This window comes from Vigna radiata, chromosome 5 (assembly GCF_000741045.1).
Source record: "Vigna radiata var. radiata cultivar VC1973A chromosome 5, Vradiata_ver6, whole genome shotgun sequence".
In the NCBI taxonomy this organism is placed as follows: domain Eukaryota; kingdom Viridiplantae; phylum Streptophyta; class Magnoliopsida; order Fabales; family Fabaceae; genus Vigna; species Vigna radiata.
Window position 1 is genome coordinate 27,675,113 of NC_028355.1, and position 15,829 is coordinate 27,690,941.

The following is a 15,829-nucleotide window of genomic DNA, read 5'->3' on the forward strand; positions in this document are numbered from 1 at the left end:
ATGCCTTGTACCTTTTAGAGTAACTTCATTTGAGTCATTCTAATGAATGGTGCAATAGTCACTTTCAAATATACCTTGAACCCTTTGTCATAAAGTTTACCAATACTTAGTGGATTGTGCTTCAACATTCAACAAGTAGCACATCCTTAATCTTCAAGGTATCTACCCCACCAACATTACCAATTCCAAAGATCTTTCCTTTATTATTGTCTCCATAAGTAACAAAGCCTTGTTCCTTGCTCTGGAAATTTACAAATTTCCTCTTATATCTAGTCATGTGTATTGAACAACCACTGTCAAGATTTTAAAAATTCCCACAACACAAAAAAAACAAGATTTTTAGGTCCCTAACAATTTGTTTGGGTCCTTGGAGTTAAAGACAAGTAAATGGAAGTTCTAGGTATTGTTTTCCTAAGGGACTTGTGTCTTATTTGTCTAATCTTGTTTATTTATCAAATTCAACTTAGATAAAACGATGATTGAATTCATAATGATGGAAGTAGATTGTAATAACAAGAGTTTTAAATATTACGATTGAAATTTAAGAAGGAACTTCATTGGAATTGGTATTCATGACTCTTATGAAGTTAAACTCTGTACAATGTATCATTATTTCATTCAAACATTCACATCGATGTAATCTCTTTTTAATTTCTTAAGATCGAGTTCTAAATATATATGCTAAATTACTAATTCCTTAGTCCATTTAACATATAATTTGTAGTAGAATCAAATGTATAAGAATGACCAATAGAACTAGATACAATTCCTAGAACCAATCCTCTTAGTTGCTCTATCTATGTCCACATTCAAACTTACTTTCCAGAAATTAAAGACTTTCAAATAACATTTTTCAATGATGCATCAATTTCCTGTATAATGACTTAACACAACTTACCTAACAACTATTACATTTTTCCTATAAAGAAAACAAATAACTCATGGATAATTAACTGATGAATAATTACAACTTTGACATTGTTAATAAGCATGAATAATAAGTATTTTTCACACTTATTAAACTCTCCCAAACTTGAATTATTTCATGTCCTCGTGAAAATACAAACCAAATAAGACATTAGACAAATGACCTCTTGATATAATGATGCACACAAACAATAAAAATTCATTTGCATTTCCAAAAATTTCAAACAAATGTGACATGGTGTGATCATCAACTCAAAATGTCATCTTTGCATACCATATCAAAGAATTAACAATATTCACCAAATAAGTGTTTGCTCTCACATATGTTTATCAAAAAGCTCGTTATAGAACTTCATCATTTTTTGCACATTATCTAGCTCACACACTTCACACACAAATAATTAAGTCGAAAAGTCATTGAAACTTGACTTCCCTAGAAGAATAATAATTTTCATAGATTTCAAAATCACCATTTAAGAAGAGAAAACAAGTAAATACTTCCATCACTTAAGTCAATATCCTAATATATAAAAAAAAGTAATTCCTTACCATAAGTATTATTTTCAACCCTTTATTATCCTCCCAATTCAAATAATTATTTTAATATCTTAAATTTGAAAAACACTATAGTTTCAATCTTTCAAATTATTTAAGGGTTATAAAAACAATTAAAAAAAAATTACTTGTGTTTAGAATATATTGAATATTAAAATAAATTCTTCTAAATTTAAAGATTATAATGTTTTTTAATTTTTAGAGAGCATTAACTTCAAACTTTAAGAAAGCATTAACCTTTTTCAAATAATAATACTCGTCAGGTTATATACACTTTTTTTTTTCTAATAAGGAATCCCATGACATACCAAACTGAAACTCAGCTGTTATTAATTTTTCTTTCCTTTTTTTGTTTTTTACTTCCCCCGACAATAATTAGCAATTTCCTTTCCCTCCCTTTTTCCTCTCTCCAAATAAGAACCCAATCAAAACAACTTCGCAGCTTCCTTTTCCTCTCCACTCCCACCACAATTAAAAAAGTTACCGTCGCCGCTGCAGTCGCCACCACCACCACCATCACTACCACCATGCCTCTCGACCCCGCCACCGCTACAACCACTGCATCGCGGCCTGTGTCGCCTCTCCCTCAGCCGCACCAGCACTTCCCTCCGCAGCAACAAACCCTTCCAATTCGCGCCCCAGGGAATCCTCTCTTGGCCAAACCCCACGACCCTCACTTCGCCTACCCGTTCGCGCCAAAAAGTGTCAGAGGCCTCGCTGCCGTCGACCACAGCGTCTCAGGTGGCGCGTTCGCGCCTCCGGCTATGGTGTACGGCGGCGTTGTTCGCGGTATGCACTTGGATTACCTCAGTCACGCCTTGCACGTGGCCAGGCCACCGCATCACGTGCCTTTTGGGCATGTGGGCAACGCTGCTGCCACACCCACTGCTTCGCCTCCCGTTAAAAAGGTTCCAAATCTGATGCCCCATTTGCTTTTTTTTTTGAACTTTGTGAATGAGTGATATGTATTAATGAATGATGATTATGTTTTTTCCTTTTTGTTTTGAGCTTCTAGATTTTGTCCTAGTTCAATGATAGTAATATTTCGGTTCGATTTGGTTTGGAATTGAATTGAATTTTATAGAAATAAAATTATGGTGGATTTCAAATTGTTCCTTTATTTTTGTTGTTGCTTTCCGTTTGGCTATAGGCTGCGTCTCGGTCTGCGGTTTCTGATATTAATGGCGGTAAAGATTCGAGTACCAGGTAAATTTCTTTTCCTTGACACGTGGTGTATACATCGTTGTGTGTTTTTTATTGGTTATGGAGCTGGGATTGATGATATATGTGATTGGTTTCTCAGGGAAAAAATCAGAGAGGATACCTACATTGTTGTTAGAGATCGAAAAGTGAGTCTCTTTTTCTCTTATTTTACCTCCTTTGCAATCAATTTTTTTTACATTTTTTGTATATGATGAATTAATTGATTTGTTATCGATAAATTAAATTCTGTTCGTGTGTGTTTAATTACATATTGAGAAATATAGGTGCTTGGTAATCTTCTTAGGAATATGCACAGTGGGCTTATCTTTTGCCTACTAACAGTATCGTTTACATTAATCTCTAGCACATAATGTGCTTGGTAGTTCTAACCATATCTATACGAGTCCTACGCCTATTCTGATTTTCTTGTTTTAATTAATATGAATTAAAGTCGTCTTTGTAAACTTTTAGTGGTTGTGATGGAAATATCCTTGGTCTTTGATCCGTTTGTTCCTTTCTTTTTCATTTCACTGTCAATTTTGTCCGTTAACTTGATATCATGGGCTGACTCTGGTAGGAATCCAAACCCCTTCCCTAAGCCTTCACAGGTTTACAGTTGAATGCCCAAAAGGAGTTAGGGCCCCTTTTCCACTATAGGCAGCAACAAGAAACAGAGCGAGTTAGTTGTAGAGAGAGAATAAGAGTGGTTTTGTTATATAAAGGGTGGAGGGAACGAAAGTGAAGGAGCTAAGAAAATGTGTAAGCAAATGGTTTGGAACTACAGTCTTTTCCCTATGCTTGCAAGCTTTTACACTTTTATTATAGTATTTTTGTCAGGAATCAGCAAATACAAAATAGAAAAGAGAATACATATTTTTATTGGACAGGATGAGAGAAGTACAAGAAATAGGAGAGCATTCTCTCCTCCCAGGTTTTCCCTTACCAAAGGATTTCTCCTTTCACAAAAATGCTCAATTTACAATCACCAAAATATGAATATCTCCTATCATCCATCCTTTATTTATAGCTAAGTAACCCCTCTAACGAACTAACCCATTAATATTCTAACTATTTCTATAAGCTTCTTCTTCTCCTTATATATAACGATTTTACAGCTATATAATTCAGAAAATTCATGATCTATCAGACTCACTTTTGTTATTAAGTTTTATTTGGGATTATGACTTATTAACATTAAGAATTTAGTTAGGGAACCTGTGAAAGAAATAATAATTCTCAGTCATAAATTTGGCTTGGACATTTCGCAATAAGTGAAGTAGGTAGCCTTTGTGATCCCATCAACCTTGTCTACCCTTGCATCCACCACAAGTATCCTAAATTTTGGGACTTTGCTGATGCTTTAATTGTATGAGTGGAAGCCCATAGGTTTAGGTGGAGTAGCACTCAAAAGACTGATTGGATTGTCCATGTGGGAACTTATTGGGTATTTAGAATTTCGTTAGGGACATGTCAAAGTTGTAGTCCATTAACAAAGAACAAGTTCCATATACAAGTTTTTCAACTTAAAATAACCTTGATTGATCTCAACCAATACAAACATTTTCAACACTTGTATTATAGCTTTGCTTAAGCAACGAAATTGGTCATGTTGTCATCTAGTTTTCTAAGATGGCCAATGCAAAACTGAGTCAAACAAATACTGAATATAATAAGCAGGCAAATTGCAAGCCTTTTTCCAATTGGTGAAACATGTTCAAAGTTTGGAGTGAACCAAAAATACCTAACATTTTTTATTAGCCAATGAAACACATAAATGGTATTCAAAATTTCCCACTTTCCCACTAACTTCAATTATCTCATGGAATAGCTTTGAGCACCCAATCTCGTCGCTAGATCCACAACTTTCGACACTTCTTCCTTCGAGAACAGAGACAAGGGTCAATAACGTTTGTGATTAAGAATGGTCTAGTTTTTCAGTATCCTTTGTTCATGTGTGTTGAATATAGTGAAAAATATATTTGGGATTAATCTCCCTTGTGATAAATACACACATAAGGTTTTCTATTTATAATAAAAAAAGTATGGGCTAAGCCCAAAATACAAATAAGAAATAATAACAAACTAACTAATTAAAGATAAAAGATAAATATAAAATAAAGATAATATATCTAACAATGTGTGTTGAATATAGTGAAAACTGTGTATGGGATTAATTTTCCCTGTGTTGAATATACACAAAGGGTACTATATTTGATGGAATCCTTAAAGCACATATGATTTGCCATTCCAAAGCTTGCACCGAACATACGTTAAGTCAGTGAAGGAAGCAGTGAAAATAAAGGATGTTGGCTGAAGCAAAAGAGGAATTGGTGGTGTGTATGTGTGGTAAATGAATCTCTAAGCATTCCTAACCAAGGAAGGAGGCTAGAGGAGATGAGAATAAGCAAGGCAAGGCTGGAGTGATCTCAACATCGTGACATTACTATGCATCAAAAGTGAAAATACAAAGGGTGGGGTGTTGANCCCCCTTCCCAAGCTCTGGCTTATCATCAGCCGTGCCTCACGATCATAAGCCACATGGTTGCATGTTTTTCTGGTGTATTGCACGTAAGGAAAGGATGATTCTTCTAGAAATGATGCTGGCATTGGGCAAAGGACTGAAGCTAGCTGGGCGTGGGAAGCTCTCTGACTTGTCCTCATTGGACTCGACTCTATAGTGCTGAGCATCCACTCACTAGGCGAGTTAATGAGGCCATTGGGCAAAACTTGATGCTTCCCATGAGAAAATGTTGAGAAAAGAAGCAACCTTTGTTGCTTCCAACCCTTCTTGGATCTTATTGGCCATACTCCTTGTAAGAGGTCCTTTGGTTGGCTTTATTCCATCTGTATTTATAATAGAAGAGATATGGACTAAGTCCAAAATATAAATAAGGAATAATAACAAAGTAACTAAAGACAAATGATAGAGATAAGATAAACATAAGATATCTATCTAAGATATAATATATCTATCACTGCCCCTCAATCTGGTGCATACAAATCGAATGTACCAAGTTTGTTGCTAATATAATCAATAAAGCTAAGCCCAAAATATAAATAAGGAATAATAATAAAGTAACTAAAGACAAATGATAGAGATAAGATAAACATAAGATATCTATCTAAGATATAATATATCTAACACTGCTCCTCAATCTGGTGCATATAAATCGAATGTACCAAGTTTGTTACTAATGTAATCAATAAAGACTTAGTGAAAATATCTCATTCTGCATTCGAGTGACACAAATTATTAATGATTTGTGAAGACAACATAGAAAACGAAATACCAACCCAGAAGACCCTCCATGAGCAACAAATTTAAGAGGTTGCTCTATATAAATCTCTTCTTGCAAATCATCGTTAATGAATGCATTTTTGACATCCAATTGATAAAGAAACCATTGTTGAAGAGCCACCATGACTATAAATAAACTAACAAAAAGCACTTGAGTATTCCTAACCTATGCGAGACTTATTGGTTTGTCATATTCATTGATGATTGCACTTGAGTGTTGTCAGACAAGTTTTCAAAAACTTCATGCAAATGATTAAAAATCAATTTGAGACAACCATTAAAAGAGTTTGTTCCGATAATCCCAAAGATTTTTTCAACCAAACATTGCTCTTCTTCAATGAACAAGGGATAATTCATGAATCTTCTTGTGTGAATACCCTACAACAGAATGAGGTGGTAGAATGAAAATTTGGGCATCTCATAAATGTAACTTGAGCCCCTCTTCTCCGTAAAAGTGTACCCAAATAGTATTGGGGAGAAGCTGTTCTTACTATTATCTATTTGGTCAATTATTTACCCTCCATAACACTAAACAATAAAAATCCTATTCAACTACTCCAAATTTTTCTCGGACTATAGGGCAAAAAAATCATCTTGTACCTTGAGTCTTTGGCTGTATATCCTCCATTACAAAATTCATTTTTGGACCTTTCGTGAATTAGTTACAGATTGATTATTCTGGAATAATAGTTTCCTACTTTGGAAACAATGTAACTTACCATCAAGGAAGAACACTGTAACATAGCAATCATTTTCGTCAATGTCACAAATGCCTTTTTGCATGAGAATCTAGAGGAAGAAATTTACATGGAGGTCCTGCCTGGGTTTAAAGTCAAGGAGGGAAAGGTGTGTAAATTAAAGAAGGCACTCTATGGATTGAAGTAGTCTGCTAGAGGATGGTTTAACAGGTTTACTATTGTAATGAAGACCATGGGGTTCATGCAAAGCCAAGGTGACCATACACTGTTTATTTAGCATTCAACTTTAGAGGGAGTCTTACTGTACTAATTGTCTATGTAGATGATATAATTGTAATAGGAAATAATCAGGTAAGAATGGAAGCCTTAAATAAATGTTGGTTAACAAAATTTGAAATTAAGGAGTTTGACAGATTAAAATTTTTCGTAGGAATTGAAATGACTCATTGACATGATGGTATTTCGTCTCTGAACAAAAGTATGTGCTTGATTTATTGGCTGAAACTGGTAAATTAGGATGTAAACTAATAGACACCTATTGAACAAAATCACAAACTTGGTGAATTAATTGAAGATGTAGCTGTGGATAGACAATCTTATCAAAGGCTGGTCGGGAAATTGATCTACTTGTCTCACACTAGGCCTGACATGTCCTATGTTTTTGGGGTTGTAAGTCAGTTCATGCATAATCCAAAGGTGACTCTTGTCAGAACTGTTTATCGAATTCTATAGTACTCGAAAGGAACTCTTGGAAAAGGAATTCTATTTACAAAGGGGTGTGAGATGACCTTAGAAGCCAACATAGGTGTTGACTATGGAGGTTACGATGCATAAAAATGTAGTGTTGATTATGCCATCGAGAGTTAGTACCTTGAGTTAATATCTTGGCTTTATTACTGCAACTTTTTTAAGATGTGATAGTTATCTTATATTTAATTTTTATAGGTAAGAATAACGGAGGATGCTTCTCTATATGCACTTTGTAGATCATGGTTGCGAAATGGTGTAATTGAAGAAAGCCAGGTTTGAGTAATATATTTGTTCTTCCTCTTTTTACAATTTGTAATCTGCTTCTGATTTTAAGCTTGTGATGATGACTGGAAATTATTCTATTTTAATTCTGTTTTGATGTTAAAGAAACGAGGCTAGTTGCATTTTATGTGTACTTTGATAATTTGCATATTCCACATCAAATATTGCTGGACTTTTACTTTGAGTCAACTTCCATTTTATATAAGTTTGACTTGAAGATGAACATTTTTGGTTGTAACTTATTGCATATATAGCAAATGTTTACTTTGCAACTAAATATAAGTGACTCTCGCTAAAGTTATATGCTCTTTTGTTGAATTTGAATGAACTATATTGATTTTTAAAAGCTGAACAGAATAATTAATTGATATTACTTGAGATTGAAACTGTAAGATATATTTCTAGAGGGCTTAATAATCCCTCTTACTTTCATCTATTTATAATAAAGTTCTGATACAAAAGTACATAGAAGATTAAGGGTTTTTCCCTAGACACCTAGGTGCAGACCTAGGTAATACTACATAAAGACTAGCTCACTACCCTTAAGTAGGCTTAATGATGATGCATAGGTGCAATTATTCTAACAATATTAATTCTATGAGGATGCATGTATCTTCTATCATTTAGCATCTTTGGAATGATAAATGGTTGAAATCTTTTAAATAGAAGTTTGTAGTTTCTTTTTGACTTTTTAATGATTTTCCTTTGGGTTGTGCATTTTTGAATATCACAGAGTAAGAGAGAGAGAGAATGGAATTGAATTTAACTAATGTAATACTTGAGAAGAGAATGAATTTTATTATTATCATTCATGTCTATTACACTCTACTTATCCTTATTTGTAACAATCTAATCTTCCGAAAAAGGGAAATAAGGAAACAATATACTGAAAAATAAACTAGAAGATTCTATAGATACTTTTTCTAATTAGGAAGATTCTACCGATATTTTCTCTAATTAGAAAGATTTTCCTCTAATTATAACACTTCCCCTCAAGTTGGTAAACGAATATCAATCATTCTCAACTTGTCTACATGAGTTGTAATCACAAAGCCTCCGTGAAGATTATCTTTTATGAAATGTCTGTCAATCTCAATGTGTTTGGTCCTGTCATGCTGTATTGGATCATGGGCAATGCTCATGGAAGACTTATTGACACAATATAGTTGCATAGGGTTGTCCACCTGGACTTTAAGGTCATCCAAAATGATTTTCATCCAGAGTCCTTCACACATTCCTTGAGAAAGAGCTCGAAATTCAACTTCTGCACTAGAACGAGATACTCTATATTGTTTTTTGCTCCTTCACATTACTAGACTATCTCTAAGAAACACACAATACCCAGAAGTAGATTTTCTGTCAGTAATAGAACCTGCATAATCAACATCAATATATATTTTCATAGTCAATGTGTCTTCTCTTTTGAATAATAGTTCCTTTCCTGGACTTGACTTTAAATACTGGAGAATTTTGCAACTGCTTGCATGTGTCTCTCTCTTGGATCATGCATAAATTGGCTCACTACACTAATTGCATAAGACTTGAGAATTAAACTGTAAAAGTAATTCAAGAGGGTTTGATTGATTCCTCTTATAATCTTCTATTTATAAGAATAAATTGATACAATAGTACATGATAAATGGGTAACCCTCGACACAATATAATCATGATAAATAGGGTAACTCTTGACACAATATAATCGTGATAAATAGGGTAAATATCCTAACACTCCCCCTCAAGCTGAAGCATACATCAATTGATCCTATATCATAAATATGGAATTAATCCAATTGATCCTATATCAACAATTGATTCTAATATCATTAATTACTAAAACTATAAGATTCTAACATATTCACAAGATTCTAATAGGGGGATTCCTTATATGCTAACCGGGGATGACTTATATGCTAACCTCGTGGTTTTAAAATTGGTTACAAATGTGCAAGAATTTACTATCAATGATTTACTTTTGGAGGATGAATATTTTATGCATCTATGTATTTCAATGTGTTATTTATTTATCACATTTTTCATTGTATTGGCAGCCGCAACAAAAAGATGTAATTAAGGCACTTCCTAAACCATTGCCTGCATATATGGTGGCTGGTTATATGTCAAACACGAAAGAAGATGAAAAAAACGAAGATGAGCAGGAAGAGGTTAGATTTTCTTCTAGTTAGCTTCCTATTTTAAAGCAATCAAACTTATGAAACTGAAATCCTTATTTTCATACAAAATATTTATTTTGTTGACACTAGTTGTGTTGATGAATAAGCTTTGTAGAATAATATTGTTCTCAAGCATATGTTTCAATTGACATTTTTGTTCTTAGTTCAAGATTTCCACCCCATTAATCATATAATGTTTTTCTCATTGTTGCTTTCAGAATGAACAATCTTTTGAGAACTTATCACCACAAGATTTATTAAAGAGACACATTAAACGGGCCAAAAAGGTTAAATTGCGGTATGCTGAACTTGTAGCCTTCCTTTCACCTTTTGGTTTTTGCTTTTATCATCTATGTGTGTTGTGGTAAGAACATTACATGTCTAGTTGACAATGCATTATAGACTTTAGCATACAATTGAATATAGTAAATTGTGGTAATACGCTTTTTGTGATTTGGTGAATCTATGACTCGTGGTCGAACATTGAAAGACTAAGTTGACCACAAGGTTGTAAAATTGTGATATTACTCGTAAGATTGTTGGATCGTATGAGTTCAGGGTGGCTTCCAATGCTTTACTTAGCATATGATAACAAAATTTCCCTTTCTATTTTATTTCCTAGTCACTCACTCCACCTCTTATCCCCTCAAGTGTTTGGGTCTTCATGCTATGTTCAAATCCATACTTGGTCTCTCAAATGTGTCCTTTTAGGTTTCTCTCGGTCTTAGGAAGGGTATAAGTGTCTCTCACTTTCCTTTTGTCGCAATGTGATCTCAACTGATGTTACATTTGAGTCTTCTCTCTATTTTATGTCTACTTTTCTTTGCTGTGCGAGTGCAACTACCACCATCACCATCTTTCTTGCCTTTGATACAATACAACAGCTGTGTCCGAGGTACCACTAGATACACCATCGGGGCTTCGAATGTAACATTAGCAACATCTTCACCTTCCAGCTGGGTCACCTACTAACTCTTCCCCAGTGCCAACTTCTTTGTCTCCTTGGTTCCCAAATTTTGAGTCTGATCTTCCCATTCTTTGTAAAGGTACACACTTCACTCAATCCTTCACCTCGTTATATTGCTAATAGCTATCATGGATTGCCTCCATCCCTATAGACTTCACTTTGCTTTCTTCTATTTCTTCAATGTCAATTCCTAAAATTGTAGGTGATGCTTTAGTCCATCCTAGCCAGAGGAAAGCTATGATTCGTGGAACGCGTACTCTTCAGAATAGTGAAAACAGTACTATATATATATCCTGTCCTCTCAGTTCTTTAGATTGAAATTGCTTATGATTCTATATAAATTGACATAACAACTAGCTCGGCCAGTCTAGAAACTGACGAGTCATTTACTCGCTTTACATGACAAACGCATTCAACTACACTGTCAATGATCTTTTGGTCTTATCCAATCAGCTGTTTAACCACAGTCCAAAGACTCTACCACCCATTCCAATGGCCTGCCCCATTTGAACTATGTAGAAATAGTGAAACAAAGTGGGAAACTTTGGAAGATGAAATTTAATAACTATTTTGCCCATTGGATAGTGTTGAACCTAGATTTCTTAAATAATGTTAACCTCGACATCAATGTATACTTTTAATACGTATGTTATAATCGACTTCATTAAAATACACTGGTTATACGGGTCAATCAATAATACATGTATTCTTTTTCTTTTTTGCGATATACCATGTGATTTAGGATGAAATAAACATATTAACAATGTTATTACTTTCCTTTTTCGGCACATAGATTAAGGGAAGAACGGTTACACCGTATCACAAAGTACAGAAGTAGGCTTAGGCTTTTGCTTCCTGCAACTGAACAGTGTAGAAGTGACACGGCTGCTGGGAACTGACCTTGCTGACTATATAGACATCAAGGCTATTGCAGGACTCTAACAGGCCGAACTTGATTCAATATTGTATTTGTGGTTCACTGAAAACTTATTCCTTACAGTAGCAAATGTATAAAACTAATTGAAAATGGTCAGATTTTTCAGCTTTTCTACATTGGTTGTTCTTTGACCAGGAAATTTGCAATAGTTAGAGGTTGAATGAATAGCGATGACTCAGAAGTCACTGTCTGCTTAAACCACTGTTTATTCTTGTGAGCTGCTAGGATGATCATGCATTGGATTAACTTGTTTTTGAAGAAAAATAGTTTTAATAGCATACTTGTAATATAAGCATTTATTTGCCCTCTCTGGATTAATCCGGTAGTAAAAAATGACTTCCAAAAAAATAATTTTCGAATTACATAATTCAAGAGTTATTTAGTTTTTGGATTACAAACTTCTAAAGTTATTGTTAATTTTTGAATTGTGGAATTCAAATGTATTTTTAAAGAAAAAGAAAAGAACTTTTGAGTTGTGTACTTCACAAGTTATATTTTACTTTCAGAAATAACTTTTTAGACTGTACAGTAAAAAATATACAAACATTTTTTTTTTGTATGGAGTTAAGTAGAAATTTACGGAGATGCAGGAAGAAGCTGATCGTACTTTCTTACTAAGCAGTAGGAAGACGTATCTGCACCTAAAAGAACATAAGAAGTTGTTTTTAGCCTTTTTCTTTTTAAACTATACAAATTTTCGGTTCTGGATAATCAATTCTTTCAAGAATTCAATAAACCTTCCATGAAGTTTATTCTGGAATCAATTCTACTATATTTCAAAATGAATTCTGGAACAAATTCATCATCCTTTTGAAATGAGGAATTAAGAATGAATTGTAATACACATTTTATAAAAATAAATGTATGTCGTAGATAAGTAAAATAACAATTCTAAATTATAGCTTCCGATTCGGAAAATGTTCTACATTGTGTACTTAAATATGTTTTTGGATCTAAAAAAAAAATATTATTAATTTCGTAATCAATTATTGTATTATTTGTTGTTGACCTTAGAAGAAAATAGGTTGAAAATGATATATGTTCTTATTTGTCCAAAATTATTGTATTATTTTGGATTGCATAATCCAAGATCAATTTTGAAATTGTGCAGTTGAATATGTTTTTGCCTCATGTTTAACTTTTTTTTCCTGCCTATGGAGGTGCAAGAAGAACGTAAGGGAGTAGTATTGGTCCATATCACATCCAAATCTAGTTTAGGGATTCAAGGAAGACCAACATAATGTGATACATCGGTGTCAACAACATTATAGTTAGATGTTTAGGAGACTAGTTTCACCACAACAAAATAAATTTGCGGTAAGTTATTATTTATAATGAATTTACTTATTGTTTTCAGGATTTGTACTAACACTTCCTTTTGTAATATATAGATATACCGTATGACTGGTTCAGTCAATCTAAGGCTGGACAATCCTATTAATCTGCAACACCAGTGAATCGGTTGATGAAAAAGATGAACTGAGTCGTCAACCATAAATAAGAATTAAGATTACGGATAATTATATTAAACCTAACTACAATCATGATTAGTTGGATTGTAATTAGGTCGATGTTAGTCCGAAATCCATTAAAAAAATCTTTAAATACAAACTTGAGATATCATGGTAAGTTGGTTCCATTTAATATGCATTTTTTGTTAGAATTATCGAATCTTTATTGACTTTGACATCAAAATACCTTTTATAGATAACCTCCAAACTTGATTGAATTGTAACGAGAGTGAAAAGAAGAAAAACAATGACTCATGCTTGGAATAAGACGAAAGGAAGGAAAATAGTTTACCTTAACCCTATGAACAGAAACAATAAATATATATAAAGGATTATTAACTAAATAAGAATATATTAACATATTATATCACATCAAACATTTCTATTGAATATACACTTTTTTTTAGCTTGCATCAAATAGTCTTATGAGATATGTCAAATAGGTTAAGTTACGATTGTAACTTTTGAATTATTATGTTTTGAGTTAAATATGTTTTTGGTTCTTTAACTTTTAGTGAAAATTGGAATTAGTCTCTTCTTGAAACTTTGGACTAATTTAGTCCCTTATCTTTAAAAGGGCATGAATTTAGTCTCTTTAACCAAATTTTGTTAAGTTTATTTGAAGTTTCAAATGCATTTCTCAATTAACATTGAAGAAAAAATGTGTTAAAAAGTATAAACAATTTAAATGCTATCATAAAATACATTTGAAATCTCAAATAAACTTAACAAAATTTGGTTAAAAGGACTCAATCCACATATTTCTAAAGTTAAGGGACTAAATTGGACCAAAGTTTTAAAAAGACAAAACATATTTAATCCTCATGTTTTTAAGTAAAAAAGTTACATCCTAATTATTAATTATAGTTTTTCATTAGTGATGAGTGCTCAATTCGTATCAAAATTAAATTATGAATTTAACTTTTAATAAAACATATGAAAAATTTATTATTTTAAAAAATACTTTAAAAAGTAAATAACATCTTTCTTATAATCAAGAAGGCTAAATAAACTTAATGGAAAAGAAAGAAAAAAAATAGATAAATTTTATAATTAATTAATATTAATTATTAGACATTATTATGTGATTTAACATTTTATTTAGGTTCACCAAAGTAAATAAATTTATTCATAAATTAAAATTAATTTTCATACAAATTATAAAATAAAAAATAAAAAACCATTTAGGGATTTTTTTTAGTTTATTTATAAATTAATTTGATAATTTATTTTTCTCACTTAAAAGTACTTTCATACGAAATATGAAAACTAATTTCATTTGCCAGCTAATACAAACACAATGAATTAATTAATTTCGGGAAAAGAAAAGAAAATGTTGGTCGGTGAAAAGTGTGTAAGCAATAATGAATAATTGATGAAAGTAAAGCTGCTAATCTTATTGCCATCTTTTGTAGAACCGTAATCAACTTCTCTCTTTCAAGTAAATGCAATTTTAACAAAACCCATTTTCTTTTCTCCACAATATTCAAACCAAAACTTTCTTCATCTTCTTAACACACACATTCATCCTAAACTCCTTTCATTCTATCCAACAATACCTCAAGATTCGAAAGTCTAAAAAAATCTTATTTTTTTATTTATTAATAAAACTTCACTTTCTTGTACTCTTGATTGTAAGAGATACCTACAAAAGACACTCCGACCCTCTCATGATTGAATATTAATGAATTACAATTGAGTATTTGGGATCTAATCCAACCTACCTGACTTTTGGTCCTGACCTTATATTTATAAGTCATCTCATGGATCATATAGACTAGTACAAATCCAAAAAAAGGAAAACAAACTTATCTTTAGATTCGATTAGTTACTCATAAACAACTTATCAATATTTTTAATTAGATATCTTTGATCCAATAAAATAAAAACAAACTTATCTTTAAATTCGATTAGTTACTCATAAACAACTTATCAATATTTTTAATTAGATATTTTTGATTAAACACTGGACTATTGACCTAATAACAATTTAAACGCGAATCCAATTATGATCCAACATCAATAAAACCGTTTGACCTAATTGACCATTGTTGCTGTATGCTTTAACCGTTCAGTCCATACTATATACCATACAAAAATCTATGTTCATCTCTTGTTTTATATAGTACAATACTTTGTATCCTAATAAATTTTAACTACTGAAATCTTGAACTCGGCTGTTCCTCCACTCATATGTCTTCATTCGTGCTCGTAAAAGTGAATTGACTTTTTGTGTTTGTTTGGAGTATTTGCAAATACAATGAGTTACACAAACCAAACACGTCTCAACCTGAAACTTTTCGTGGGTCAAACGTCTCCTTTTTACATGTTGAAGTCGTTGTCGTTTTGAATGTGGAGTTTGAATTGGGCTTCCTTTTTGCAGCCATAAAAGGGTCAACTTGTGGAATGGACACAAACAAAACAAAAGCCCACTTATCTCAAATCAATGACTAAGATTCACCAATTTCTCCACCTTTTAGCATGCTTAGTCAACAATCTTTTGTGGTATGCTGTTTCTTTTTTTCCTCTA

The 15,829-nt window shown here is 32.5% G+C and overlaps 1 protein-coding gene across 2 annotated transcripts; it reads left to right on the forward strand.

Moving 5' to 3' along the window:
* Positions 1-1,825: 1,825 nt before the first annotated feature.
* LOC106759992 lies at positions 1,826-12,052 on the forward strand. Of its 2 annotated transcripts, none has more exons than XM_022781292.1 (7): positions 1,826-2,390; positions 2,633-2,688; positions 2,786-2,831; positions 7,627-7,704; positions 9,762-9,875; positions 10,103-10,182; positions 10,769-11,537. In XM_022781292.1, the coding sequence occupies exons 1-7, from the start codon at positions 2,010-2,012 to the stop codon at positions 10,854-10,856; spliced, it is 843 nt and encodes a 280-aa protein (XP_022637013.1). In that variant the 5' UTR covers positions 1,826-2,009; the 3' UTR covers positions 10,857-11,537. The 2 variants fall into 2 exon arrangements, with proteins under 2 accessions (XP_022637013.1, XP_014498903.1); XM_014643417.2 differs by lacking the exon at positions 10,769-11,537 and adding an exon at positions 11,645-12,052 and having other exon boundaries at positions 1,828-2,390.
* The last annotated feature ends 3,777 nt before the right edge of the window (positions 12,053-15,829 follow it).

Bases quoted from the DNA above. Each gene is read 5' to 3' on its own strand.
- LOC106759992 (XM_014643417.2), top strand. From the start codon at position 2,010: ATGCCTCTCGACCCCGCCACCGCTACAACCACTGCATCGCGGCCTGTG. The intron at 2,832-7,626 runs GTGAGTCTCTTT...TAATTTTTATAG, and splicing joins TTGTTGTTAGAGATCGAAAA to GTAAGAATAACGGAGGATGC. The intron at 10,183-11,644 runs GTATGCTGAACT...TTCGGCACATAG, and splicing joins GCCAAAAAGGTTAAATTGCG to ATTAAGGGAAGAACGGTTAC.